The following is a 27,631-nucleotide window of genomic DNA, read 5'->3' as shown; positions in this document are numbered from 1 at the left end:
GGGGGGAGGGTGTTCCAGTGTATCTCATCCCAGGGTAACAGGGGGCAGCAGCAGTGGTAGAGAAAGGAGAGGAGCTAACACAACATTGACCTCTGTTTTTTGAGTTCAGTCCGAAGACAGTTGCTGTCAGGGGCAGTTTTTGCATGGGCTTTGGACTAGGTCCACCGTGTGGCTGTAGCCAGAGCTGCCACACATGTTTTGTGGGTGTGTGCAAGATGTGTGCAGCAACAGCAGTTCCTTGTGGCAGCTATTCCTTGGGAAAACTGTGTCACACAAAATGTGCATGAAGGCTGCAGGGTTGGGAACCCAAGCACCTCTTGGCCATCATGACTGGCCTAGTAGGTTGAGCTCCCTTAAATGTCTTTTTTCTGTGGACCCATACTTTTTGATTTTTGCCTGCATGGTGGGACAGCTTCAGTGGGAGGAAAAGGGTGAATGACTGGGAGGGTGAACGAATGACATACTTTGGCCAGTTCGTACCTTTGGGAAGCTGGAGACGAGGATTTGAATTCCCTGAGAGGAAGATGAGATCATCCCACAGCCAGAGCATCCTCCTTAACTGGAGAGAGACAGCACAGCAGGGAATGATGCCATGACCTCCCGCTCTCTCAGAGAGAAATAACCCTGCCCCAGTTTTGGAAGAAACTCTTACAAATGGGCATTTGCTGGGACAAGACATATTTTCTCCCTCCCTGTTGTGGTTTAACCTCAGCCGGCAACTGAGCACCACGCAACCGCTGGCTCACTCCCCCATGGTGGGATGGGGGAGAGAATCAGAAGGGTAAAAGTGAGAAAACTCGTGGGTTGAGATAAAAACAGTTTAATAGGGAAAGCAAAAGCCGCACACACAAGCAAAGCAAAACAAGGAATTCATTCACTACTTCCCATTGGCAGGCAGGTGTTCAGTTTTATGCAAGTTCAGTCTATTACTTAATATGAAAAGCACAGGCTGGAGATGGGCCAGGAGATGTGTAAGACGTGTCATGAAAAAAAGCTGGAATTAATGTCTGGGTCTCATCAATCTCAGCTTGTATTTGTGATGAAGACAGTGCAAAGTGAATATACACCTTAAATAAGAAAGGGAAAGTCCTTGACTAGTATAAACACTACCTAGCAACAACTGAAACATCGGTGTGTTATCAACATTGTTCTCACCCTAAATCCAAAACACAGCACTGTACCAGCTACTAGGAAGGAAATTAACTCTATCCCTGCCGAAACCAGGACACTCCCCTACTGGCAGCACAGAATTAGGCTCCTAAGATCTGCAAAAGGTAGGATTAAAGACTTTTAAATCTCACCCCGAGACATATGCCATTCCACAAACGCTAAGCACAGAGCTCCTACCTTGGTGTTGTAGCATTGCAACACTCAGTAGCATAACACTTCAGCCCCTTCGTAGCTCTGATGCTAGGAGAACATCCTGAGATCTACAGAAACATTTGCCATTCTGTAGCCATCCAAAGATCCATCGTCCAGGTCACCAAAGATCCATGGCCTCTTCTCCTTTGTGGACCTGGAAGAAAAGTGGCAGTGAGAGTGTCCATCAGGGTAAATTGCGAGGGTCTTGCTCAAAGGTGTGTGGAATCTCCATCCTCCAAAATAGTCAGAAGTTGACGAGATTAGTTGCTGAGAAACCAGTCCAATGTGAAATTTAACATCCCTTTGAGCAAGGGTTGGGATGAGAGGCGTCCAGGGGTCCCCTCCAGCCTCAGTTATTCTGAAATTCTAAATTTGCTCTTGTCATTTTGAATGGTTCCTTTGCTCATCCATGAGGAATACTAAGAAAAATAGAGGGGGGGTGGGGTGAGAGAAAGGGCTTTAAAACCCAACCCCAAGCACTCAAAAGGAGACACCGAGAGGTTGTAAGGGCTCAGTTTTCTTTGTTTTAAACAGGATCCGGGCACAGTCCACAAAACTGCTTACTATTATTTTTTAAACAAGAAAAAAGGCATGGTGCTGGAGTGCTGAAAAAAAAAAAAATTAGAGTACAATACAGGGAAGTCTGGTTATTGCAGGAAGAATAGCAGAATAAAATGTAATCAAATTGATCCAAACCGTGAAAACATTAATAACTGTGTTCAAAATTCACTGAGTGGTAGGTGGCAGAGGGAGCCTGGGGAAAACCATCTTACAGGCAGGATCACAATGCTTATTATTGACACTAGATGTCAGCAAGTGAATGCTGATTGCTGCCCGCTTGCTGGTTGCGTTTCCGGAGAGACGATGCAAAGGATGCGCTGCCTCACTAACCGAAGCAACACAGGCACTATTGCTTTGAGGCCAGTAACAAGACAACCCCTCTCTCCCCTGCAGTGGATTTTGGTTGTGTGCAGCCTTGCAAATCTCACCAGTCTAGTTGCAAAAGTGTTTCTATGTCAATGAAGTATTTACAAGAAAACGTTACTTTTTGCATTAAAAAAAAAATAAAATAAAATGTCCTTTGCAGGCTGCTTAAATCTGTGAGTGTTTGCTGAGCTATTTGTACTCCCTGAGACAGGCAGGGAGTATTCAGCCTGTGCGCATCTACATGTGGCATTGGTGAATCTGTATCTAGAGCAAGATGCTTTCCAGATGGCTTTCCCCTAATGTTTAGGGGATTGCACACCCCCACCGTTTAGGACGTGAGTGGATTTATTAAGTGCAGTTAGTCCAGTCTCACCTCATGGTTTACGCGCTGCTGTTTGCCCAGGGAAGTTTGCCACTTGGCGCTTGCACATCTAGTGCTCAGACCTTTCTTTCACAGCCTCGTCCACGTGGAAGAGGTGGCGAAGAGACTTTGGGGATGTGGGACCACGAGCCGTGAAGGAGATGGGAGGGATAGGTCTGCGGTGCCCCAGGGCCCCTTCGGTGCAGTGGCTGGTTCAGCCAGGTTGGACGCTTGTCTGACATTTACCAGCGTTGCTCGTGGACCGGGTGATGAGAAGTGAAGAGTTCAAGCTGCATTTCTTCTGTTACAGCACGCTGTGAAGCAGAAACGCCTCCCCTCCGGCACTGTGGGATGTCGGGTGGCAGCTTGCCACCTGGGGTTTCAGCACTAGGTCATGTTGTGTCTGGCCTGCTTAAGATTAGAGATGTTCACGTGGGAATCCCCAACCGGTCCATCTAGCTTACTCATGTGATCAAATCCGTAGGGCAAGGCTCTGCAGGTAGGAAATGTGACTTCTTTCCCATTTAGCAGGCAGTTTTCTAAGACACGAGGAACCGCTGGTCTCAGCAGGATCCATCCATAAGCCTGCCCCATGGGGTCTTCCTTAGGAACGGGTGTTGAGCGGGGTTGCAGCAAGGTTTCGGTTTGATCATTGACAAGAGCTGGGCACGTTAAGTACTGAAATGTGCTCAATCCGGAGCACAAGGAATAGGAACGCAAGCCTAGACTCCTTTATGAAAACTGTTGTCTTTTGCAAGCTGCAGAAAAATCAAATCAGAACAGAGCTAGAATTTGAGTTTCACCCTTAAAGCTTCAGAAAATCAAAACAATTAAATAAAATTAACATAACCACACTCCCTTCAAGGAAAAACAAAAACAAAACAAAAAAACCCAAACCAATCCACAAGCCTTTAAAGGTCTGGTAAAGAGATAACTGGCTTGATCCCGAGAGCTCTCCCCTTCTCTTGTTCTTGCTTTGTTGCTCGTGTTGCAGCGCTGTTGATGAGTGCAAATACAGCTGTGGATTCTGTTCAGCTCAGGTTAAATTTACAGAACACATGGTTAATGTCTGTGGGATTGAATTGTGCTCCTGTGAAAGATGGGAAGACTGGCAGGAAGCTTGAGGCAGGTGAGAAAATAACTGAATATTCCTATTATATGATATTAGGGTAGCTACCATATATAAATTTTGCAGTAAGCCACTACCCAAGATTGTATGTTTGACATTGGGGTGAGGGTAAAGAAGGCACCTTTAAAAGGAGGTGAACTGATAAGAAGATCCGTCAGGGAAAAAGCTGAGTCTGATTTGCTTGGTTGCATCAGCGTGCTTGGAATAACAGGCCTGGCTTTAGGGCTTCGATGTAACAGCTCTTGGGATCTTTGTTAGCGAGTCCTGGACCTACCGTTAGCCAGATTACGTTGGTAAAAGTGTATGTTTAGGGAAGAGGATTTAGATTAAAGGCTAGAAATGAAATGAGGCTGGTTTAAAAGGAAGAGAGACATGGCTTGGTGGAGCTTTTTATATAGGGCAAGACGATAGAGAGGAATGAGTTTTGGTTGCAGCAGTGCAGAGGTGCCAAGGAGATGCACTGAGCTAGGACCAAGGGGGACTTTAGCCAGGGAAGTGGGGTGATTTGTATGAGTAAATGCAGAAGATACGATGAGGACATGTCGTGGCAATTGAAACCTGAGTAGAAGAGAGGGCCTCTGATGTTTATTGTGGAGATCAAACCAAATCCAAATGATCCCTTCTGTCCTTCAAATCCAGAAATGAAATTAAGAAAGAGGGGAAAAAAAAATGCATATTGATTACACAGCAGGAACGTTCTGACAGTGAGATCTATCAGGCAGTGGAATAGATGCTTGCAAAGTCGCCTCTTGGGACTTCTGAAACTCGGCTGTGCGAAATGAATGTCTCCTAGGGAGCAATTCTTCATAGGCAGAGGTTGGACTTGATGACCTTAACAGGTCTCTTTTTTCCTCTCCTTTTCCTTTTTATTTATTTTTTTTAAACCTTTGTCTTCCCTGCTAAGCACATGTTAATGTTATGCTCTGCAGTCCGTTTTGTGAGTGGTGGATAACTGGGGATGTGCGGTTTGGCACTGGGACTCCTCGGGCAGTTGTTCAATCAATCTGCAGCTGCCCTTGGAACTCCTGTAGGTTTTAGCCTCATCACACGTCCGGCAGTTGTTATTAAACAGTGACCCAGAACAAAGCCCTTGTGCTGAGCATCCCAGGATCCAGAGTATCTCTCAAAGACAGGGCTGGGGGCAGCCAGTCCCTAACCCATTATCAACATGCAGAGATTTGGCTGCCGTTGTGTCTGATCTCAAAAGAGAAGCCGTAATGGGATGAATGCGTTCATCTCAGTGATGGGATTGTATTACACGTGATTAGCAAGTTTTATCTGTATAGGGAATATAAAGCAAAAAGAAGCTTCATTCTGGGGTTGAACACTAACCAATTAAGCAGGGAGAAGAATTGTGTTGCAGAACAGACAGACTATCCTTTTAGGACATACTAAGTGTGTTGCAATCTTTAGTTGATATTTTTTCTTACTGTTGTGGCAGGAGATAAGGGCACCAATAATGCCAAGAGATATTTGCATTTAATGGTCAGAGGAAGGGGGATGAAAGGCCCAGACTACCTCCTAACTGAGAAAAGTATTAAATCTTCTGGGAGCAGGGGAATAGGAGGACCTCAGAGATCCCCAAAGAAGGAATCAAATTCGACATCTCCTTGAATTTTTTTTGTCCATCAGATGGACAGGAGCTGTAGGGTGTGGAGACAAGGTCCCTCCCTCCTTCCACCTGAGAGGGAGAAAGTGGTCCTAGGCTTGATTCTGGGGTGTATAGCTTAAGCAGGGTTTTCCTGGATTTTGCTTCCACCTATCTCTTTACAACCCTTTGCAACCATGTTCTTTGGCTTAGATTTTATAAATGAATAGCTTCATTTGCCTTGTTTGAGTTAAAAATTATTTCAGCAGTTGGCAGGATGCAAGGCCTTGTGTTCCTACCGGCATGATAACATTGAGGGCATTGGAGCACGTCAGAAATGCCTGATTTCCACATAACTTTTCAGGGGTATCCAAAAAGCGACAGGCTGGTCTGCTGAGCTCTAAGGGCTGTGCAGGAAATATCTTCTGGTGACCTACATTAGCCAGGCAAGTTCTTTGACAGCAGCAAGGTATCGAGGAAAATATTCACGTCCTGAGATTCTGAGAGTAATTTCTAACATCCATCCTAAAATAAGGTTCAGCTGTTTTTCCACCTAGGAAAACTCTGCCATGTTCTTTTCAAGACCACAAAAGAAAACCAAAACCTCTTTTGATTAGCTCAGCAACCTGTTTGTTTTTTTTTTTCCCAAACTGTGGAATGTGAATTTAATCTGCCCTTGACCACCCACCTTCAGAGAGTGCTCAAACACTGGAACAGGCTTCCTAGAGAAGTGGTCAATGCCCCATGCCTATCAGTGTTTAAGAGGCTTTTGGACAATGCCTTTAATAATACGCTTCAACTTTTGGTCAGCCCTGAAGTGGTCAGGCAGTTGGACTAGATGATCATGGTAGGTCCTTTACAACTGAAAATATTCTATTCTATTCTATTCTATTCTATTCTATTCTATTCTATTCTATTCTATTCTATTCTAATGTGCTAATATTGCTCTAGTTGGTTATTCATCTAAGGTAGCTGGATGTTCTCCATTACCACATCTGAGCTTATCACAGCCTTTTGTGTCACTAGTAGAATAGAAAAGCAGAAGGACCTGTTATACCCTATTACAAATGGGGAACAAATTCTTCTGTCCACAGGAAAGTTGAGGGTTTGTGGCGGAAGTAAAGGGCAGTGCCATTGCTGCTTGGATGTCCTTCATCTTTGCTAGTTTTGAGAAGTTCTCAGCCTCCCACTGGCTGAAAAAAAAGCATACATGCCATCTCTTTTGGAGAAATTCCTGTAATGAATTCGTTCTGCTGCAAGTTGTTGCAAAGGCAAGTTCTTGGTAGCATTTAGTCCTCTTGGATGGTATTCATTTGCCAAAACACAGATATCTAGTGCCACTTAAAATACCTTTGGAATGGCAGCCTGGGCTCCAGGAAGACACAAGGCTTCTGTGGGAGCTATAGGACAGCTCAGGTGGCTCTAGACATAATTTCTGGACAATAAAAGCAAAATATAGGCATGGTGCCATCATTCCTTCAGGCTTCTCTGTCTATTACTTGTCTCTCTCATGTTTATATGTAGGTCTTTGAGCCATGGATTATGTTTGGCTGTGTTTGAATGGATGCTGAGCAAGAGAATTGTCGCTGGATATGGAGAAGGAAAGAGATTAAGCATATTGCAATATGTGTGAAGATGTGGGTAACTTTTTTCTTATTCTAAATCCAGAGAAGAAAAATACAGAAAATTTGTGAACTCTCTTTCTGAAGTTCAGAGCAGATGAAATACTACGTTTTAATATTTCAAAAAATACCTTAAACATTAAACAGTTATAAACTTTTCAAAAATACTTCATATGAAATAATCATTTTTAGCAAAAAGCACTAAACCTTTTAACATGGGAAATATAGCATTTTCATATTTTTACCATTTCAAAAATCATTTTCAGAATTGTTTAGGAGCCAGGACATTCATTGACAATGACACTTTCCCAGCAAACAAGATACCTTTTGAACAAACTGGACTTTAAACAAACAAACAAACAAAAAATCCTTTCTTGATAAATTCCCATTAATTGCACTGCTGATATTTGAGGAACACTCTTGGATACTACAGTGCAGAGTGTAATACTCTCCACAGACCTTTTCAGGAGTTCATTATGACTGTTTTATTAGTTCAGGATTAATGAAAATTCTCCAAAAGTCTTTACATGCTCAGGGTTTTGAGAGAAACTGTTTTGATCTCTGGCATGGTTTAATGCTTAAAGGATTCCTTTTTTTTAAAAATTGTTAAAACCAAATATTTCAACTGATCTGAACTTCAGTGACAGTTCACGATTTTTTTTAAGCATTTTTGTCTGGGTTTAGAATAAGAAAACCTAATTTCTGTTCACACCACTTGTTGCTTAAATACACCTCAAAGCAAAGCAGCTGCTCCCATTACCCTTCCTACCACATCCATAGAGTCAAACTCGGACTAAGTCTCTAGTCACACTCAAGTACAAAGCAAGGTGAACTGGGATCTCCCAGTTCACACAAGTTCTCCAGAAGCCCTCCAAGCTGTGGCAATGCTTTCACTAAACCTATGTCTGGATTTCAAAGCTGTGATAGACCTTAAGTTGTCATATATCCCTGGTAAAATATTTGTGCCTTACTCCTGATCTGTAAACCGTGGTCCACTTTCCCCAGAAGAAATGTCTGTGCTCTTATTTAATCACTTATGTCACCTCCTTCTGGATGGAGCAATTTGATCCTAAAGACCATCCTGATGCTCGATGCACAAAGGAGATTATATGCTTGCTCACACAAAGCAAAAGGGTCTGAAGGAGTTGCATGGAGACCTACTCATCCTCAAAAAGGATGAACTAAAAAAGAGGTTGGGACATGCACATCAGGAATCCACAGTGACAACTGTCAGTTGCTAAAAATCTGCTTAATGTCAGTGGTGTGTAGGCTGCTTTGGGTTATTTTTTCCCCCCTCTTGTCTTTGCAGCATCTTTGGCCATTCTCTGTGGCCTGACACATTCTTCTGCTGACTGCCGAGAAGACAGAGCCACCTTCATTGAATGTGATGTCCAAGTAACGGTGGATTCCTATCACCAGAGAGGATCTGTGTCTTACCTGTATGTCTGTGAGGACAGCCCACCTCAGTGGCACTGGAGGGACATCAACCCACCCCAGAGGCATTTTGCTGGACTCTTTGCCAGGTTAGTACTGCTTCTCTCCAACAGCTGGGTGGGCCCATCCATAAGCAACATCCTCCAGAAGGTATTCCACCTTTTGCAGAATTAACCCCTGCCAAATGATGGACTGAAGGAGCAAATTTCTAATTCTTAGGTTGATGCCAACAGAGCAATTTAGTCTTGAGACCACTAGAGAGCTCCGCTGGGTTGTGAAATTCATTCCTTGTGTCTATCAAAGAATCTCTAGTCCCCCCTCCTTCCCTCCCATCTTTTTAAAGTGTTTGAGAGACATCAGAAAATCCATCTTGTAAACAGCCTGCTTTGTTCCTTCTTAGGTTTTAATATTTATCTTCTGATCCAAAGCAACATCTGGTGGATGCCAATGGGGAAAAAGATTAGGCATTATGAAAAGCAGAAGGTTTTTTTTTTTTTTCCTTCTTTTTTTTCCCCTTCCTCTCTCCAAGCAGTTTCATGGTAAAAAGTTGCAGAGAAAATTCAGCAGGCTGTATAATATTTACTCAGCAAGGGTGCTCAGGCACTTACTCAAGGCTTAGGCTTTGCAAATCCAAGGCCAAGTTGCCCAGGAGTATAAAATGGTACTGTTGCTTTTAATGGAGCTGTGGGGATTTATACCTGCAGAGCATTTACTGCTAGGAGTAAGAGGGAGGCCTGAATTAAGGAATAAACAGATGAACAAAACTTTCAAAAGACACTAAACAAATGGAGAATTAGAATATCACTGCAGTGCATTGCCCATGATATGCTGTACACGGTGAACCCCTTCCTGGCTGGTGCATGATGATACAGTCCAGGTATTTCAATGGAGTTGCAGGGATTTGGTCCTCATTCTTATCTGGTCCTTTTGTCACAGCTGGTGTTGTGACTCACCAGAGGGAGTTCCGGAAGCCCCGTGCTGAGGGAAGAAAAGCAACTGGCATTTACTAAACAAAGACAGCAAGATATGAGTTGCACAATTTTTTTAACTTGTCTTTTTTTAAAAAAAAAAGGTTTACACAGTTACAGCATCTGCCTGTCTGTCAGTTCCTCCCCACCAGCTTTTGAGCTCTGATTAATTTGACCTGGGTGTCATGAAGGATGGACATCTTTAGAATTATGAAATTCTTGTCAGTTTTGAGAAAAACTGTGTTAGGCAAAAAGAAATTATTTTCCTGTTGAGGGAGAGGAGGGCAGAATTCTGCCCTAATCTGTTGTTTGCCAGCAAACTGCAGGCCAGACAGCAGATACGTGCAGCTGGCCAACTGACGTGTCTGAAGTCACATTGTGCATTGGTAATATCCTCTAACATCCTAGGAGATGGGGAGGACAGTTTTGTTGGGGGAGACAAGAGTAGGGAGACTTGGGGGGGTGGAATAATCCTGAAATTAAACTAATTTCATCAGTTCTATTGCTCCCAGAATGACTTGTTTCAAAACAAGAAGCTCCACGAGCCTTGTCTTGTCTAGCTGAACTTCGCTTTCCTTTTGCTCACATCAGTGTAATCCCAAACCAGGTAACCAACAAACTTGAGAGCAACAGGGCAAGCCAACATCTGTCCCTTTGGTTTTTTGCTTCCTGTTCCCTGGATATCAAAATCACGCTCAGCTCTTTACTGATAAAAACGCACCTGCAATGAGTCTATTCCTATGATTGTTTTTCCTCTTGCTCCTTTTCTTGGTTTGGGCTGCTACAATTCTGCTGCTGTAGCTTCTCCATCCTGGTCTCAGCAGGGTGAGCAGAGAGGGAGGTCTGTGCCTGTGGTTATCCTGTGGACAGAAAAGTCATGCAGTCCATTTGCTGACTGCTTCCTTATTGTTTTTCACTGTGGTATTGTCCAATTTAATTCTGAATGTCCCAGAGACAGGGTTTATTATTCCTGCAGGAAATCCTATCAGGGAGATATTTCTAAATCAGATCAATCAACTTTTTCTTACGTATTATTTTCCCATTCTTCCAACTTCTTAAACCTCTTTGTTATTGTCATTAACTTTTCCCCCTATGGTGCTCATGTTTGTCTAGTAGTTATAAATTAAAACTTGGGCTGCTGAGGAATTTTCCAGAGTACTGATGTTTTTTCTGGTGAATCTATTTCTAAACTGGGACTTGCTGAACGGGAGCAGGGGCAAAGAAGATTGTTTGATTTCAAATGAGTTTCCTGATCTGAAAAATCTGGGGAGAAGTAGAGGAAGAGAGAGTTTAAAGTCATCCAAACTGCCTATTTCAGAGCTTTTGAAAACATTTTTTTCAAATTTCAGTTCAGAAAAATGTTTAATTTCAAAATATTAATGGAATTTGTAGCAAAGTGTTAGAAAATTAAAATGTTCAAACTAGAAAAGAACTGTTTTGGGAATTCCTGAAATAATACACATCGATTGCTGTAACTAATAATAGTAACTAATAATAACAATGATAAGAAACATATGGATTGAGTTCTGTGCAAATGTTCAAGACTTAAGACATTTGTCCCAAGATGGGGACAAAGCTACTGAAATAATTCCTGACTTAACTACACATTAAATCTCTCATGTTCTCTCTTGCTAGTTTTACAGCGGTTTGAATAAAGCTTCTCCTAATCTAGTCTGTACTATAGCCTATACTTTATGAATATATAATGGCAAATGCATATTCCTTACAAGAGGTGCAAGTCTTGCCGTTAACAACACTGGTACCAAGATACAACCCTGAATTCCCTTTAACACGTCACCCCTCCTTTTCTTGCATTTCCTTTAGACACTGCAATTTGTAAACAGTTTTCCAGCATCAAGGTTTTGGGATGCAGTTACTAGAGGACAGGGAGGAATTGGCTCTTTGCCTACAAGCAAAGCTTGTTGACTTTTTGTAAAAAGACGTGGACAACCACTCAGAGGTCCTTGTATTGACTTCAGCGCCTGGCTGAAGTCGGGCCCGTGCCCTGCACCTAGCCAACAACAACCCCCTTCTGCCTTTAAAACAGTTGGTTATTTAAAAGATGCAGCTTTTTCTTGCGGCACTAAAAAGAAGTACTATGCAGTCTTGAAAGATAGCCCAGTCCATTGAATTATTGTACAGGACAAGAGCAGTTCTCAAAGTGTTGCTATCAAAAGCAAGTGTAGTTCCCTACGGCTGGCTTTTGATTATTGATACAGCAGAGGGAAAGGTTCATTTAAATATAGAAATAAAAATTCACTGTTAAAAAGGTTCAGTTACTTGCAGACAGATTTTTCTTTTGTAGTTTCTAATGTGGCTGCTTCCTTTAACAATTTAACCCTGAAAAAGGGCGAGAAAACAAATACCCCCTAAATGCACTGTCAGAGCAGCTCTTTGTTTGTACAGTGAGCTGCCACATCCAGCACGGTTTGAAAACTTCAGTTTCATCAAATCATCCTGATTGTCACCCTCCCGACAAAGCTCTGAGTGTTGACTTTCCAACTGGGTGGGTTTTGGTAGAACTTAGGCTCCTAACTTTGGCACTTTAGAAAATCCTGTTAGATGGGGCTTTCAGGAACCTGAAGACATCTGAAAATCCTGGTCCTACCTATCTGATCCTCTATTTTGTGAAGTCTCTCCTTTCTTAGCTATTCAGAAGAGTGGTATAATTTCTGAGGTATGTCGGTGTTGCTATAACTCATCTCCTTTCTGCTCTCCTTCCCACAAGCTGCAGGTGTGTATTTGATGGTGGGGTGGGGAGAGGAGGAAGCAGGAGCAATGGCTGGGGAAGGAATGAAAAGAGACATTGGATTATCCTGGCCTGATCCAAAGCCTCTGGAAGTAAATTGGGAAGTTTTCCCCTCATTTTGAGGGATGTTGGATCCTATAGCTCCCCATAACAAGATGCTGCCAAAGTCAGCATCTGTCAGCAGCAAGACCAAGGGAAAAAATGTTTCTTCCCCACCACCTTTTCTATTACTTCTTCCCCCCTATGCAAGGGGAGGCTTTAGAGCAAATGTCTGTTAGTATAACTAGCACATATATCGAATCTGCTTAGTCTGGGCTGTTAAGTAAGTTTAATTAATTTCCTAAGTTAATGTTCCAATGCTAGCAACAAAGCATCATTGCAATCAGCTGGGTAGCAGGAATTGGAACCCCTAAATGAGCTCATTTTTTCACAGTTGGAATTAGGGACCAGTTAGCCAGTTGTGTGGTTTTTCCAATTTCTCCACTTGCCCTAGGGGAGTTGCAAGTTATTCATTCCCTATTGCTAAGTGTGAGTAAGATGGGGAGGGGGGAGACACCAACAAACCCTACTCCATGTAGGAGTCCATCTTTGATCCTAACGCTGCTGATTCCCTAGCTGTTGTCTGCACTTGTCTTCCTGCCTTGGTCCTAGAATGGCATTTGCTACTGTTTGTAATAGTTTGGGGAAGCAGAAAGGCATCACTGAGAGATATTTACTGCATGTATTTTCATCCTGAGTGTGTACAGATAAAGGGGGGAAAAACAAATAAACAATAAAAGAATGGAAACAAAATTACAGAAATTTGCAAAGTTTGACAAATGGTGGCCAGGAGTTGCCACAAGCTAATGGCTTGCAATGATTAATAAGAGTAAAAATAATTGCATTTCATTAAGATTGATGACACCCCATTTAACCTCCCTTCTCGTTTCAGCCCTAAAGTGGAAAGAGATGAAGTTCTCATCTATAATAGCTCCTGTAACATTACCATGGAAACTGAGGCAGAGATGGAGTGTGAGGGAGCTAATCAGCCAATTACCGCCAAGATTACTGAGATATGGAAAAACTGGGGCCAGAACACTCAGGTATAATCAAATCTTTTTTACAGACTGATTCAAACAGCTTAAAATTAAATTTGTAATATTGTGTACATTTAAAGGGGGCAAAAAAAAAAAAAAACAATTTAGGCTGAGCAGCAGCAATATATAATATTAAATGCTTTCCAACTTTGAATAGCAGTTCTAATGCAGTGCAGCTGAATTAATGGTTAACTGGTTAATCATGTATTTTATGAGACATAAATGAGCTTTACCTTATTTTCTGGGCAATGTATATCTTTTCTAACACTCTCCTTTTTTATATAAATTCAAAGTCTGTTCTAAAAGTGTTATTTTCTGTTACTTGAGCAGAAATCTTAGCCATGAGATACAGAGTTTCAACTCTCTGGCAGAGACTTAGCATTCAGCATTTGTGCAGCTCTGGTTATATTTGTTTTTTTCTCCTCTTCAGTATCTGAAGCAAAATGGGACAGTCTTCCCAGTGATGTGTGTGGGTATAGCAAGAAGACATCTGCAAGGTGTTCATTACAAAAAACCCTATGACTGTGAACTACCATCATTGTAAGGCTCTGTATCTAAAAACTTTCACTGCAAACCTAAAACATCCTCTTAGAGTCCTCAGGGTGTTGCAGAGCTTTTGGGGGTGTTGAGCTGAAGTACTGGGTTGTGTCACCTGTGAGAAGGAATTCAGAGAGGCCGGATATTTGGTGAACATCAAATATCACTTTGTCACCATCCTTTCCTCGCTGAGCAGCTCCTGAGAAGTGGTGGAGACCTAGCACATACAGGACAGTGCAGGGGGGAAGAGTTACACACCTGACTTATCAGAACAATTGCTGGGTTTTATTTAAACCAAATTATCATGCAGTCTTCTTAGTATGGCTGAGACCTAGGAAATTGAAGTTTGTTTGCTCAGGGTTGGTATTAAAGCTACCATGGTAATTTTTAACTCTGTTGTCAGCGATGAAATTTCCACCGCCCCACCCCAGAAGTAGCTGCAGTGTGCCAGCAGGGTACTTTTGGTGTGTTTCTGGCATCAGATTCTAGATCTTTTACTAAGCCAAGAGTCTCTGAATATTTGCCCTGCAAATCTACTTTACATATATGTTACTGTTGCAGCTGAGTGCCCTAAAATACAATTCTTTCCTTCATTCTGTTGTTTTAAGTCTGTCCTTGGTCTGTGAAGGAATGTCACATGTAGCCTTTTACTCATTAGTGTTCATTTGCTAGTCAGCCTTGCTAGTTACGCTGCCAGAAACATGCCCACCTAAGGAGAAAACCGAGCCCCCCCAAAAAATTGCTAGTTGGCAGCTGAAGGTGGCCAGCAAAGGGAAGTGCTCAGGCAAGTATCAGATCAAATGGTAATTACTCCTTTTACTCATATTGTCCTTCCCGAATGTGATAAGGGCATCTCTACAGCCCTAGAGCCTGGGCTGTGACGTAGAGGAGCTGTTACCTACTGTTGGCTGTGGTCTGAACAGCTCAGCTGTGTCACAGGTCCCACAGTCTCAGTAATGAGATGACGACAGGTTGTCTTTTGACTCAGGTGAGAGCAAGAATAGGAAGAAGTAGTGAGGTTTGTCCCTGCTACGTTTTTTCTGCTCAGAGTGAGGAAAATCGAGGAAGTCCTAAGTGTCCTGAATGAACAAATTCATTCAGGGAGAGCAGGACGAAACCAGCAGCGCTTTTAGATCTGGGATTTGGTGCTGCTTAATGAACCCAGAGGGCATTTGGAATAATTTTATCCCTCTTCCCAAAACTGGCCTGGGTGACCAGAGGTGGATGGGTGGGGAGTTCAGATAAATGGTTTCAATTTTGGTCCCTTTGTAGCTGACAGCATCCTGTTAAGATTTACGACCTGGTGCAGCATATGCATGCTTCACTGTAGAGGTTTAAATCATGTCATGTGAACTGGCCTTACCTTTCCAGTGGAAATAATGGTCCCCAGGTTCAGCACCAAGCAGGGAAATGCATTAATAGCACCACGTGCCTTAGGATAATGGTGCTATTAGCAGGCAGCACAACTCTGTGTACAAGTAATGGGACTGCATCTCTTTATAATAACATCTGGCACTTCTATCGCACTCTCATGCAAGGATCTCAAAGCACTTCATAAAAAATGGGCCTGATCCATAGCTGTTCTCAGCATAGCTACTCTGCTCAGTGTTTTGTTTTCTGCTTACTCTTCTGCCAGCTGAACGATGCCCGGGCAGGCTGATAACTCAGCAGTGTCTTAGCACAGCTAGGCTTTGTGGGAGGGTTGGGGCAGGGATGATTAGATGATGATGGAGCAGGATTAGCTCCGGGATGGCACTGGAAATAAAAAGAGGCATTGCAGAAAGGTTGACAGAGGTGTGTATTATCAAGAGAGTGGAATGAATGGCCATTGGCAAGAAGAGAGAACAACCTCGGTTCAAAGCAGAAAAATAAATTAAAAAAAAGTAAAATTTTGGTTCTGGGAACTTGAGTCTAAGGGATACAAGCTTTAGGGTGAAGTCCTTTTTTCTTCAGTCTTTATAAGACACCAATAGGACTTGTCCTTAATTCTCAAAATACTAAGGAAGATTAACATGATTAGTTGGGATTTGGTAGGTTGGAAATGAGGCAAACATAGACTGTGAATGTGACAAGATTTTGCAGCAATCTCTTGGTGTGAGAATGCCTGGGAGAAGGCTCCAGAGATGCCTGGGAAGGAGCATGGTGGGTGTATGAGAGAGGCTGGGTGACATGATATCCCCAGTAGCAGGGAAACACATTCCAGTGAGATGGTGACCTCTTCCAGGTCTGTGTTTCTATGATGCTTTTAGCAGCCCTGTTACCAAATAGCTCACCGGCATGACCTGGCAACATTGAAGAGAAAACCATGTATAAGGATCCTGGTGTACAGCGAGTGGCAGAGGCATGTCCATCAGCTTGATCTGCCTTTGACCAGCAGGAGCCTTGCATTGGAAATAGTCCATTTTTCTCTCGTCTGACTCTGCAGAACAGTATCCAGACAGTGAATTCACCCTGGATCTGTGTGTCAGCTTTACTAAAATTTGCATTAAATGGCTATTGTAACTCATCCAGGGATCAGACCTTTAGCCATGCTTGTTGGGTTTTGAATAGCAACATGTTGCCAGACCCATTCCTCCATTTTTCTGGTCACATCCAAAGTATATTATATGCATTCCCATGGTGTTCCCCTGCCATCCCCCATTTGAATTGCAAGTGCATATGTATGCCAAGGACACCAAAATTATCTGAAGAGGTTAGCAAACACCACAAATGTTCTTTCTCAGTGAGTTAATGAGGTGGTTGTCCTTTGAACTTCTTTTATTGTCTTAGATATACAGAAACTCTAAGTACTAGAGGATCGTTGTACCTAGATACAAACTCCTCATAGCTGAATTTTTCCCCATTTCTTTCATTCCTTTTTCCCCCCAATAAATACATATAAAGATCTATTTTAATGAAAATTAAGAGCTTAACTCTAGATTAATTTTTGGATGATCCACATGAGATAGCCAAGCTTAATTCTGCAGGGAAGAGAGCTCTTCCACCTCTGATTTCAACCTAACTTTGCTTGAACATGGGGCTGTAGCTATCATTGAAAAGTAGAAGGTTATTTTTTGAAAATGCTGGCTGTCCTATTCATGTTACACATGCTGCTCCCTTGAGTCAGTCACTTGAATTTATGGTCCAGGTTGAACACCTTTGAAAACTTTTGGGCAGGATCCTCAGACGGGGAAACAGCTGTATTTTCTGGGAGGTGATGCAAAATCCATCACTTAAGTTTTGTCCTTTCAAATCTGGTCTCCGAGATGTTGCTTGCATGGTTACGGTCTCAGCTGGGCTCAGCTCTGAATATAGAGGACCCCTGAAATTTCTGGGAGTTTCAAGTTGCTGGCTGGAGATCTGTCAGCTGTGGGGCAGGCTTCATGAAATTTGAGTCCGCCAGCTTGGCCTTTTCCTTGGGTCTGGTCTGTGCCCTACCATCCCCAAGAGAATAGCTTTTATGGATTTCTTTAGAAACTGATTTAGGTCCTTGCCTCACTTGGTGTTTGAAGTATTTGCCCCCATATGACTTAATTAGGTCATGCAAAGTAATCAGCAAGCCTCTGCCCCACTGTTGCATGTGGCATCATTAGTGTTTCTAACTTGCTCCATTATTATCCAAGGAAGAGTTGCAGAATTATTTTTATATCAGTATATAATGCAATTTAGCCTACTGAAAGGAGAGGGGGAAAAAAAAAAAGGAAAAAGAATCCAGCACTGATTGTATATCCCACAGGACTTAATTAGTTCACAGTTTCACGATACACTGGATAATGGGAAGATATGAATTAAATAATAAAAGGGAAAAGAAAAGTTCTGATGCTCACTCAGTACCTGTCCACTTCCACCTTGGCTGCATAATGAGATGTCAGCTACTGTGACACTGATGAGACGTGCAAAACACACCGATAACACATGTAAAGGATGCTCATGGGAAGGTTTGACCAGGCTTGGATGTCTCCGAAGCCATTATGCTTAGTGAGCCTTAGATTATTATTCCGGATCACTGGACCAGACCTAATCATCATGCAAGCATGCTGTTTGAGCAGTGTTTCCCTGCTCCGACTCCCCCCCCTCCTCCTCTGGCCCAGATGGGTGATATAATGTTCGTTGGAGGGCAGATGCCACGTATATTAAGTCAGTTGTAGGGAAGCTGAACTGGTATACTAGTGAATTCTCTACAACCCAACCCTCGAGGGGTCCCTATTAAGAAATAGAAGGCTAATAAAAAATAACTTGCTAGATAAAAATGCCATCCTGGATTATAGCTCTGCCTGGGTATGCTGTTCTGCCTTTAGTTTGTTTTTAAATAGGGCATTAAGGGAAGGTCTTGAGATTTAAGAAGTAGCTTAGAGTATTGAGGATCTGTGAATTCTTAGCTTGGTGATTGATACCGGGATAACTGCTTTGTTCACTTCTCAGCAAAAAAAAAGAAAGGAAAAAACCCCACAAGGGCTGTGTCTGAGATATGCACAGTCACCTAAGAGACCCTTGTTGTTCAACTTCCACGTAATGTAATCACGACTAGCTCTCCAAATCCCTTGGAATCCTCTGCAGATCTTAGAATCACTCCTTTCCTTCTTTTTTGCCCTTATTTTCCCCATTTACTGTCTCTCCAGATGCCACAGTATTTGGAGGTGAGGAAGGAGATGAGATAATTTTGCCTGTTGGAGATATTTGGTGATTTATATAGGTGGCAAATCCTAGGCAGCTTTCTGGGGAGCATAAAAGGCTCTCTGGAAGCACAGAGCACTCTGGACATAAAGGGCTGTTACTTTATTTTTCACAGCAGGACTGATGCCGAATCTCTTGACCATGTTGTCCATCTGTGAGGGTTACAAGTGGTGGGAGGTGACTGTTGCGGTTTAACCCGGCAACTGAACACCACACAGCCATTCGCTAACTCACCTCCTCCCCTCCCCCCCTGCAGTGGGATGGGGGAGAGAATCGGGGAAAAAAAAGTAAAATTCATGGGTTGAGATAAAGACAGTTTCATAGGGCAGAAAAGGGAGGGGAAATAATAATAACAATAATAATAATAATGATAATAATGATAATAATGATAAAAAAACATACAAAGCAAGTGATGCACAGTGCAATTGCTCACCATCCGCCGACCGATGCCCAGCCAGTCCCCGAGCAGCGGCCCCCCCGGCCAGCTTCCCCCAGTTTATGTACTGAGCATGACGTCCCATGGTATGGAATGTCCCTTTGGCCAGTTGGGGTCAGCTGTCCTGGCTGTGCCCCCTCCCAGCTTCTTGTGCCCCTCCAGCCTGCTCAGTCGGTAGAGCACGGGGAGCTGGAAAGTCCTTGAGCAGTCAGCACTGCTCAGCAACAACTAAAACATCGGTGTGTTATCAACATTGTTCTCATCCTAAATCCAAAGCACAGCACTGTACCAGCTACTAGGAAGGAAATTAATTCCATCCCAGACAAAACCAGGACAGTGACTCTCCCTTGCAGGGCCAGCAGGGTTTTTGTACTCTGCATGGTAGATGCGTGATGCTCTGTCACTTTTGTTTTAGTGCCATCCTCACGTTGCCTGGATGTTTGATGGGTGCATTTTTGAGGGTGAAGGGCTCATAGTTGGTTGCCCCCGCTTGTAGACATGTGCGGGCTTCCAGTTTATGGTTAGATATGCTTATAAGTATTTTCTGTTTAAAAAAAAATCCAGTAACTTCAGTGAAGCACCAGTGCCTAAGAGTGAAGGTGGGGTATGGTCTTTCAAGCTTTTTTCCCTTTGCCTTCTGAGATTGGTACAGCCCTGGCATACTCTCATTCTTACGCTCTGTCCCTTTGGTGTCCTTTGGCTGTCCACCTCCACCTGCCCTCCTTCTCCTATACTGTCCTTTCTTTCCCGGAGCACCAAACAGTGCCAGAAAGGGCAAAGAATCCTCTGTTTGCCTTCTCCAGTGCCCCCCTTTGCTGTAATGTTTGTGGGTAAAACCACTACACCAATTTGAGACTGGTTAAGCAGGGTATGGATGAAACGCTTCCTTGCACCCATCCAGCCTGTGAGGATGGATGTGTCCTGGTTTGAGCGGGAGCCCGCGAACGAACCCTGGCACCGTGTTCTAGTAGAGATGGGGCCATCAGGTTTGTGCTTCCTCCCCCTTGGTGCAAGGGAAGCAGTGCCACCTGCCCTGCGTCACCGCATTGTGGAGATGGATGCTGAAGGGTGCTTCAGAGCAGCGTTTCCTCCTCACCCGCCTTACCTTGGTGCAGAAAAGCTTACAGGGGAAGCGACAGGGCAGATTCCAGCCTGATGTGTGGCTTGTTTGTATATTGTTAATAAAACAGCTCCCCTCTTCTCAACTCGAGGGAACATCGTAATGAAACATGATATTTCATTCCTGTGTATCCCTTTAGATAACGTAAAACTCCAGATCCCTTTATTTGGCCATAGTGATCACATCTCGCAGAGACCAGGGAACAGTTTGCTTTGACTACAGCTTATTAGGGAGCATCCTGATAGCACCTGACATTATGGTGTCTTGGGCTTTGAGCAGGGCTCCTGGGTGCTTTGGCAGTGCAAATAGCCAAAAGTAACCATGTCACATGGGACAGGATGTCAGGAGTAGGACTAGATGAAACTATTCTAAAATACTGTGTGCATATTTTTCATAAATATGCACTTTTAACAGCCCAGCAAGCCCACCCTTGCATCTCCATGTTCCCTATTTCTTAACCTGCTAGCTTGGTCACAGTGTTATTTTCAGAAGGGGGTGGGGAACGCAACGAAACCAACCAAGATTTGCAAGCCTCACAGAACGGAAGTGGAGGAGTCCATAATAATCTAATAAAAATAAAAGCACAAAGCCAGTCTTGGGGTGCAGATGCTATCAGAGCAGAGAGAGGTACCATCTGCAAGGTTGTTAAGATGTAGAGAACCAAGATGGCCTCCACAGTAACCACAGGCAATGTGAAGAGATAAATGGTTGACCCGAGCCCGTGTCAGGCTAGGATTGATGCCACTATCAGCCCTACTGCCTTTGCAATGATTTTTTAAAAAATCTCTGATAGAGTGTGTTATCTAGTTACTGGCACGAGGGCAATGGCCTGGAGGCAGCGAGGAGGAGGGGGGAGGAAGAAGGAGAGGAGGAGAGAGAGAAAGGAAAAAAGGTCATTCCAGGAGGACAATCTCTGTTGGACTAAATGAGAAAATAAGGGCCTTGCTCTGAAAGGGGGAGGTAAATAAATAAATAATAATAAAAAAGTGGCTGCTAGGTGTGTGAGAAAAGGATAAGCAAAATTGCTTCTCTTTCTTTCTCTTTCTCCCCCCCCCCCCCCTTTTTTTTTTTAATGGGATCGGCCTTGGGCTGCAATGGGAAATTTAGGAGATGTGCTTGTGGTGTGCTTTTTTCCTTTAACTTTTTGCTTCCTGATTTGAGGTTTAACTCTTTCCTCTCCTGCTGTTGGATCAAAAATCAAGGCCTGAACTGTAGCTTTCTTTTTTTCCTCTTTTTGAACAGCTTCTTGTTTTTTTTCAATCCCACCATCTTTCTAGTGTCTCTGAGGAGACTGCTTCCTAAACTGTATGTGATTTTTCAGGGAGCCTTCCTCTCCCCATCACTCACACTGCTGCACTGGAAGCCCGTTGGAAGTTGCCCCCAGGATGGGATGCCAGTCCCCTGTTTACCACAGCACATCAAAGTCTTTCCACTCGCATTTAAACACACCCCTGTGAAATCAGAACTGAGTGTGGCTCAGTTTAGCGCGAACCGTTTTCCTCCTCCCCCCTCCATTTATTCCTGCTCCCCACCCTTAAGAGAAACACAGATTCAGAGTGAAAAGTGTCATTTCAGAGGTGTTCCTCCAGGGAACAGAAAGCAAATCTTTCCCTTCCTGCACAAAGGGAAAGCTCGAATTAAGGTCAGGAGGGTGCGGGGAAGCCTTCCTGAGGGACTGCGGGCACATTTTCTCTCCACTTGCTCCCAGGCTCTTGTACAGAGTCTTGCTGCCACTTTCCTGGTTAATTATGACAGAGACTCTAATTGACTCCTTTGGCATTTAGGCAGTTTTGGATGGGGAAAGATTGTCTGTGGTTGAAAGCATGGCTCTGGTTCTCTGTCTGTGGGACTTGCTTTCGATTTGGGGGAAGGGGCTGGGGGTGTTTGATGCCTGAGTCCATGCTGGGGTGCATGGCATTGGGCTCTGGGTGAAGTCAAAGGGAAGCCTTCTCCATCTCCCCATCTTGAATTCATCTGGAAAAGGGATGAGCTCCTTGAAGACACACATAGCCCAGACTTCTTGTTCTTGTTCTTGTTCTTCTGTATTGGAGCATAGCTCAATGTATGTGAGGGTCTTGCCCCTCCTTAGGTGTGACATGGGCTGAAGATGCTTTCAGACTCTTGCATCACTAACATAGGACTCTGTGTCACCGTCTGACTTCGCGTCTTCTCCCCAATCCCAAACAGAGCAATACTGTGAACTTGATGTTCCACACAGTTTTCTGGATAGCAGAGGCACTGGCTGACCTACAGCCATTTCCCAAATGTTTCTGGGGCCTGGTTCGGCACCGAACAAGGGCCAGGCATGTGGTCACCTGTTCTGAAAGCTGGAAGATTTTAGTAGCCTGGACATGGCCAGAGTGGGACCATTGGAGGGGCCCTGGACGTGGTTGGATCACAGATGGAGATGCTGTCTCTATGCTGTTCAAGCAAAACCAAAAGCCTGCGGCCAAGACTGAGAGCTGGGTTTGACCATGGCATTGGAGACAGCCCCTGGTCTGAAGCACTGAAATGCCAGATTTGGGGGGTGGAGCGTGTTTCTCTTTAGACTCGAACAATAATCAGAGCTTTTATTTTATTTTATTTTTATGTTTTCTTGGGTTTCATTTTAGGGACCTAAATCCACGCTAAGGCCCTGACTGACATGCGAATGCCCAGTTCTGAACAAATTTTAAACCTTCCCCTCTATGACCTTGTTCCCTCATCCACATCAAAATTGATTGGATTTAATCTTGCAAAACGCTGAGCCTACATGTGAGCGTTGGTATGTGTCAGGTGCCGTGGTGGCTCCATGTTCCTGCAAGTCACTCCTAATTACTGGCTGTTTATTCACAGACATTTATGCAGCAGAAAATCTTGCTGCATGTACACAAAGCCACTGAGTTCTCAGGGACATTTACTCATTTGGATAAGCACTGGCAGGATATGGGCCAATAATTCAGGTGGTCTGGTTATCATTAGCCATGTGTTGCAGAGGAGCAGGATCTCTTTCTGTCTCTACAATGTTTCTGCTAGGTTGTGGACTATACCTGAACTCAGTGTAATGCCTCTGTCATTTATGGCATTTGGTGTGAGGTGGGGGCTGGATGAACACCACTTCTATAGGGATGTAGCTCTAAAGAGCTGAGTTTGGTACCCAGCCCGGCCTCGAGCCATGAGTGCAGGATCAGGCTTCCCATCCATTCCACAAGAAGTCAGAAGAAGCCTTGGATAGAGTGTATGTGTGGGGAACAGAGTTGGGTTTTGCTTCATTTAGAAAAAAAGTGGGTAGATCCTGAGGATAACAAAAACCTGAAAAGTTTGGTCTTGTAGTAAGCTACTGGTAGTGATGGAAAGATAATCATCTTGTATCACGATTTCTTCTGTGTACAGACTTTAGAGTAAGGAGTAGGGTAAGGACGAGTAGTATTTGTTGTGTTGTTTTTTTTAAAGTTTGGGTTTTTTCTGGTTTTGATACTGTTGGTGCTATCACAAAGTTTTTCATAGACTAAACAGTGTGAACTAGGTGTAGAGTTAAAGGACAAATTTCATTTCAGAAAGTGTTTATTAAAAAAATAATTAAAAAAAAATTCTACAGCAGGAGGAAAAAACAGCATGTTCAAGCACTGTGCCGCAATTAATCTACTAGAGCCTTCCTTCTGTCTTTAAGGAAAGGGTTAGTTTTATGTGATTGCCAGTAAAAACAAGCTGTTTTCATGATGAGTCTGTAATAGCCGGGTGATAGACTGACTTAACAACTGCTTGCTAAATGCTGGGTACCTTTCCCTGATTGGCAGCTCCGTAAGTGGAAGCCCCTCGTTTCCAATCTGTCCTTGCGAATAGCTGCAGAGCAACGGACTTCATTAAGGGATTGTAAGGCTACCTTGTAAAAACTAGCAAATAATTAAGGCAGTGATGGGAAGGAGCGGAGGGGACCGAGCACTCTGTGGTCCCCATGAAGAAAAGCAAACATCCCAGGGCAAGGAAGGATCAGGTGAAGTGGTCGTTACAAACACTTTCCCGTGAACGCTGCATCTTCTCAATAAAGCGTCAGTTTAGCCCGTCTACGGATTTAGCAAAATATTCCCAGTTAACTTCATGGGTGGTGCAGGGCTGGGAGCTGTTAGCTCATATTCAGTTAAATTTCAAATGTCAGAGCTCATTAGTGGTGATTTTAGCCAAAGACAGTTTGTGAGGAGCTCAGTAAATTTGACTTCCTCAAATAAAATTGAAGAAAGAGATTGCTGTTTTGCTTATTGATTTATTTTCCTGCTTTCACACATCTTCTTTGGGTCTGTGATTCTGATCAAGGGTCAGGCTCAGCTTCACCCACTTAGGGATTATGGTTCTCCCTCTTTTGCACACTTTCTTGCTCTTTCACTCTCTAATTCTCATTTATTTGTCTTTTCCCCTCCTGTCTTAACCTGTGTTTGGTGAGTGGAAGATGCAGTTTTTGCTTTCGGTGTTGAGGAGAGCTTTTCCCTGAGCTCACCAGCAAGCCCACATGGGCATGCACAGCAAAGCAGCATGGCTTTAGGTCTTCAGAGTAAATTCTGCAAAGCTGGGTAGAGAGGTATGAAACAATTCTGTATTAATTGTAGAGATGACTCAGCCAAGGTCTGGCTGTCTACGTTTTCCTGTTCCTGGGACTTAGCTCCTTGTTTTCTTGAACCCCTCTGTGCCAAATGAATTGGTGCGGAAGCAGTCGCCGGGCAGTCGATGTTGTTCTGCAGCACCTTTCTGGGAGCCCTACTGGGGTCAGCACAGGGGTGTGTCAGGGGATGGAGACACTGGAGGTCAAAATGTGGCTTCAAAGCTGGGATGACCCAGGCAATGCTGCAGAAATTGAGATTTCCCACGCAGGAAGGACTGCAGTCGCTGGTCACCGGCATGGCCCCAAACCAGCGTTCATTTTCAGCTCTGGGAGAGGCGGTTGCCGGATTGCCAGGTACCTGAGGGACTTGAGGGCAGGTACCATGGGGTAACAATTTTGGATAAGTTTCTCCAGGTGGTGATAGCTAGTAGTGGACAGGTCTTTTGGCGTTTGGACCGAGGCACTTCCATCTCCTGTACATACATCCTCATTTGGGTGTGTACCCTAGCGCTGTGTCCATCTCTCTCTGAAATCAAATCTGCCTTTGGAAAATGCTTCCAGGTACCCGTCTGCATCCTTAAGCGCTTGAATGCATTCAGATACTGGGGTAAGGGTGTGCCAGCAAGGGTGTTTGGGAAAGGGACCCTGGATTTTATGTCCTGCCAAACGATTAACAGGCAGGCAAATGTGTGTGTGAGAGGGCAGATAGGGAAAGCCATGGAGTGTACATTATTTCAAGGGATCTGCATTCCCAACAAAGATGAGCTGTTACAGCCCTGCAAGACAGAGGGATGGCTTTATAGCTTGAACAGCAGCAGTTTGTGCTTTCAACTCAAAGGCCTCTCAGTTCAGAGGGCAGCGTGTTGGTCAAGAGGTTCTCTCTCACGCTAGCCTCTCATCTTGTTGTCTGATTAAAATGAAGTTTGGGCTAAAATCTCTTGAAATGACAAGGGCGGTTACTGTCCCATAACGCGTGTGATGCTACTCTTCAGCAGAGGCGCAGTCATTCATGGCATAGCAGTTCGGTACAAAGTGCACTAAATTAACTTCAGCTGCCTTCTGGCTTATGTTGCGGTGCTGTCTGCACCCCTGCTGAAATTGCCTATCGTGTGCAACTGTGAGCTCAAACTACTGAAAAAAAACCCCTAAAATTAAATAGATGGAAGCACTGTTCCTTTGAGAAGCAGTTCTAATTTTAGCTATATAAAATAAATATATTAAAGTTTACATATCTGCTGTAGACATGTCCTCATTTGGAAGGCGTCTTGCGTCAGGAACGTTCTCCTCTGTTTGTACAGCTCCTTGCACAGTAAGATCCGAGGGTTTATCTGGATTTATTGCAATTACATAGACACCCTTGACTGCAGGGAAATAGCACGGGTGTTCCCAGTCTTCTAAATGCCACTTAATGCTCAGATTCCCATTAGGACTTGGCAAATTCAGCTCAGAGTGACAGTGCAAAGGTAGCTTTTACTAAGGCGTGACATCTTCCTAGCCATCATAACCCGCTGTTACCTTATTGCTTATGTGACCTTTTCTGTAAGAGTCCCATCTTCACCTTTTTACCTTTCTGGCAGATAAGTGTTTTTGATGATGACAATAAAGATACTGCAAAGCACTTTTATTCTTGGTTGCCCCATCTGGGCTGTGCGTTTGATCCGAACGGCCGGCGTTCCAGTCAGATTGCACTATCAGATGGAGCTGGCTCTATTTCCTGCATTATTCTTCCTGGCTGTACCACATTATGCAATTATGTTTGCATTTAAACCTGAGCACTTACCTGTAATGATGCTGTAGTTCAGTACATGATACATTACAGCAGTAGATAATGCATACAGATAGGCTAAGAAAGCATGTTGTTGATGTGCTAAAACTAAACAGGACATTGCATTTGAAAGTGGACTCTGAAAGCTCGCAGATTAGGCCAAGCAGTTTAAAAAGCTTGCATTACTGAAATAACAGCCGTGCAGGGTGAAAGCCTCTCCCTGCTGGGCAGGTACAGGACTGAAAGGGCAGCGCAGGCTTCCCCAGTACTGCCCTTCAGTCTCCATTGCAGAAGTCTGCCACGGCACTGCTGGTTGCTGCCACCCACTTCTGCAGGAGCGGGATGGTCTCAGCGGTTGCTGGGGGTCCCAAATCCTGCACTCCTATAGCGCAACGTAAGCGCGGGGCAATGATGCAGCTTAGAGAACAGACTGTGCCTCTGCTGCTGGCCAAGCCTGTTACACCTGCTCTTATCCCCACGATGCAGACACAGCCTTAGGGGACAGATTCTGACCAGCTGGTTTGCATTACCGTGCTGTTATGAACACACACTACTATACTGTTTTAGTGAAGTTAGCTGGGCTGATTTAGGTGGTGCTCTGCAGATGGACAGCAGACCCTGGCTCCCGGTGTTGCAGGTGAGGGTTATTATTAAAGCGTGCCAAGGCAGTTCATCTCTAATGTCCTTTAGGACTTCACTTCTGACAGATAAAGTGAAGACTTTAGTAACTTCCCTACCTCTACGCAGGGTACTGCATTGGGGCAAGGGTGCAGATTTCGGAGAGTAATAACTTTCAGCACTGCCTGTCTGCATCAGATCCTAGCCTGGGAGGGAGAAAAGCTGTATAGCCTGAAGAAATTTCTTTGTGCCCATTCAGGTCCCCCCTCTCACGTGTGGAACTTACTTTAAAAGTACATTTTAAACAGGTGAAAACAATCAGGCAAAATGTTTTGATGAAGCTGCTGCAGTGATTCAGCAGAAACCAATCCTGGTGCAGTCAGCCGTGAATATTCCTTGCGGGATAATGAAGCAATGCCCTCCTGCCACACCAAGTGTCAGCAAGCACATCAGTTTTCCCTTCAACACAACAGTGATGGCAACCTATAGTTTTCCTAGCAGGTTTCTCTTTCCATCATGTTCTCTGAGTCTGTGGATGGAAGGAGCTATGGCTGGGCAAGTGCCATCCTATTTGTTTGAGAGAGGGTATATAGAATCATAGAATCATGAAGGTTGGAAAAGCCTCTAAGATTCATCGAGTCCAACCATCAACCCAACACCCCCATGCCCACGAAACCATGTTCCTAAGCGCCGCATCTACATGTCTTTTAAAT

The 27,631-nt window shown here is 43.9% G+C and overlaps 1 protein-coding gene across 1 annotated transcript in view; it reads left to right on the top strand.

The window, feature by feature from the left end:
* Positions 1–27,631, top strand: part of PKHD1 (polycystic kidney and hepatic disease 1 (autosomal recessive)) — a 279,334-nt gene that overhangs the window by 53,151 nt on the left and 198,552 nt on the right. Inside the window, exons 34-35 of the mRNA XM_009319748.1 lie at positions 8,299–8,512; positions 13,072–13,222. Of these exons, the coding sequence (XP_009318023.1) occupies positions 8,299–8,512; positions 13,072–13,222 (365 nt within the window). The remainder of the gene's footprint in view (positions 1–8,298; positions 8,513–13,071; positions 13,223–27,631) is intronic.

This window comes from Pygoscelis adeliae, unplaced genomic scaffold, assembly GCF_000699105.1.
Source record: "Pygoscelis adeliae isolate BGI_AS28 unplaced genomic scaffold, ASM69910v1 Scaffold121, whole genome shotgun sequence".
NCBI classification, from domain to species: domain Eukaryota; kingdom Metazoa; phylum Chordata; class Aves; order Sphenisciformes; family Spheniscidae; genus Pygoscelis; species Pygoscelis adeliae.
Note: the sequence above shows the minus strand (reverse complement) of the source record. Positions and strands in the feature narration are given on the sequence as shown.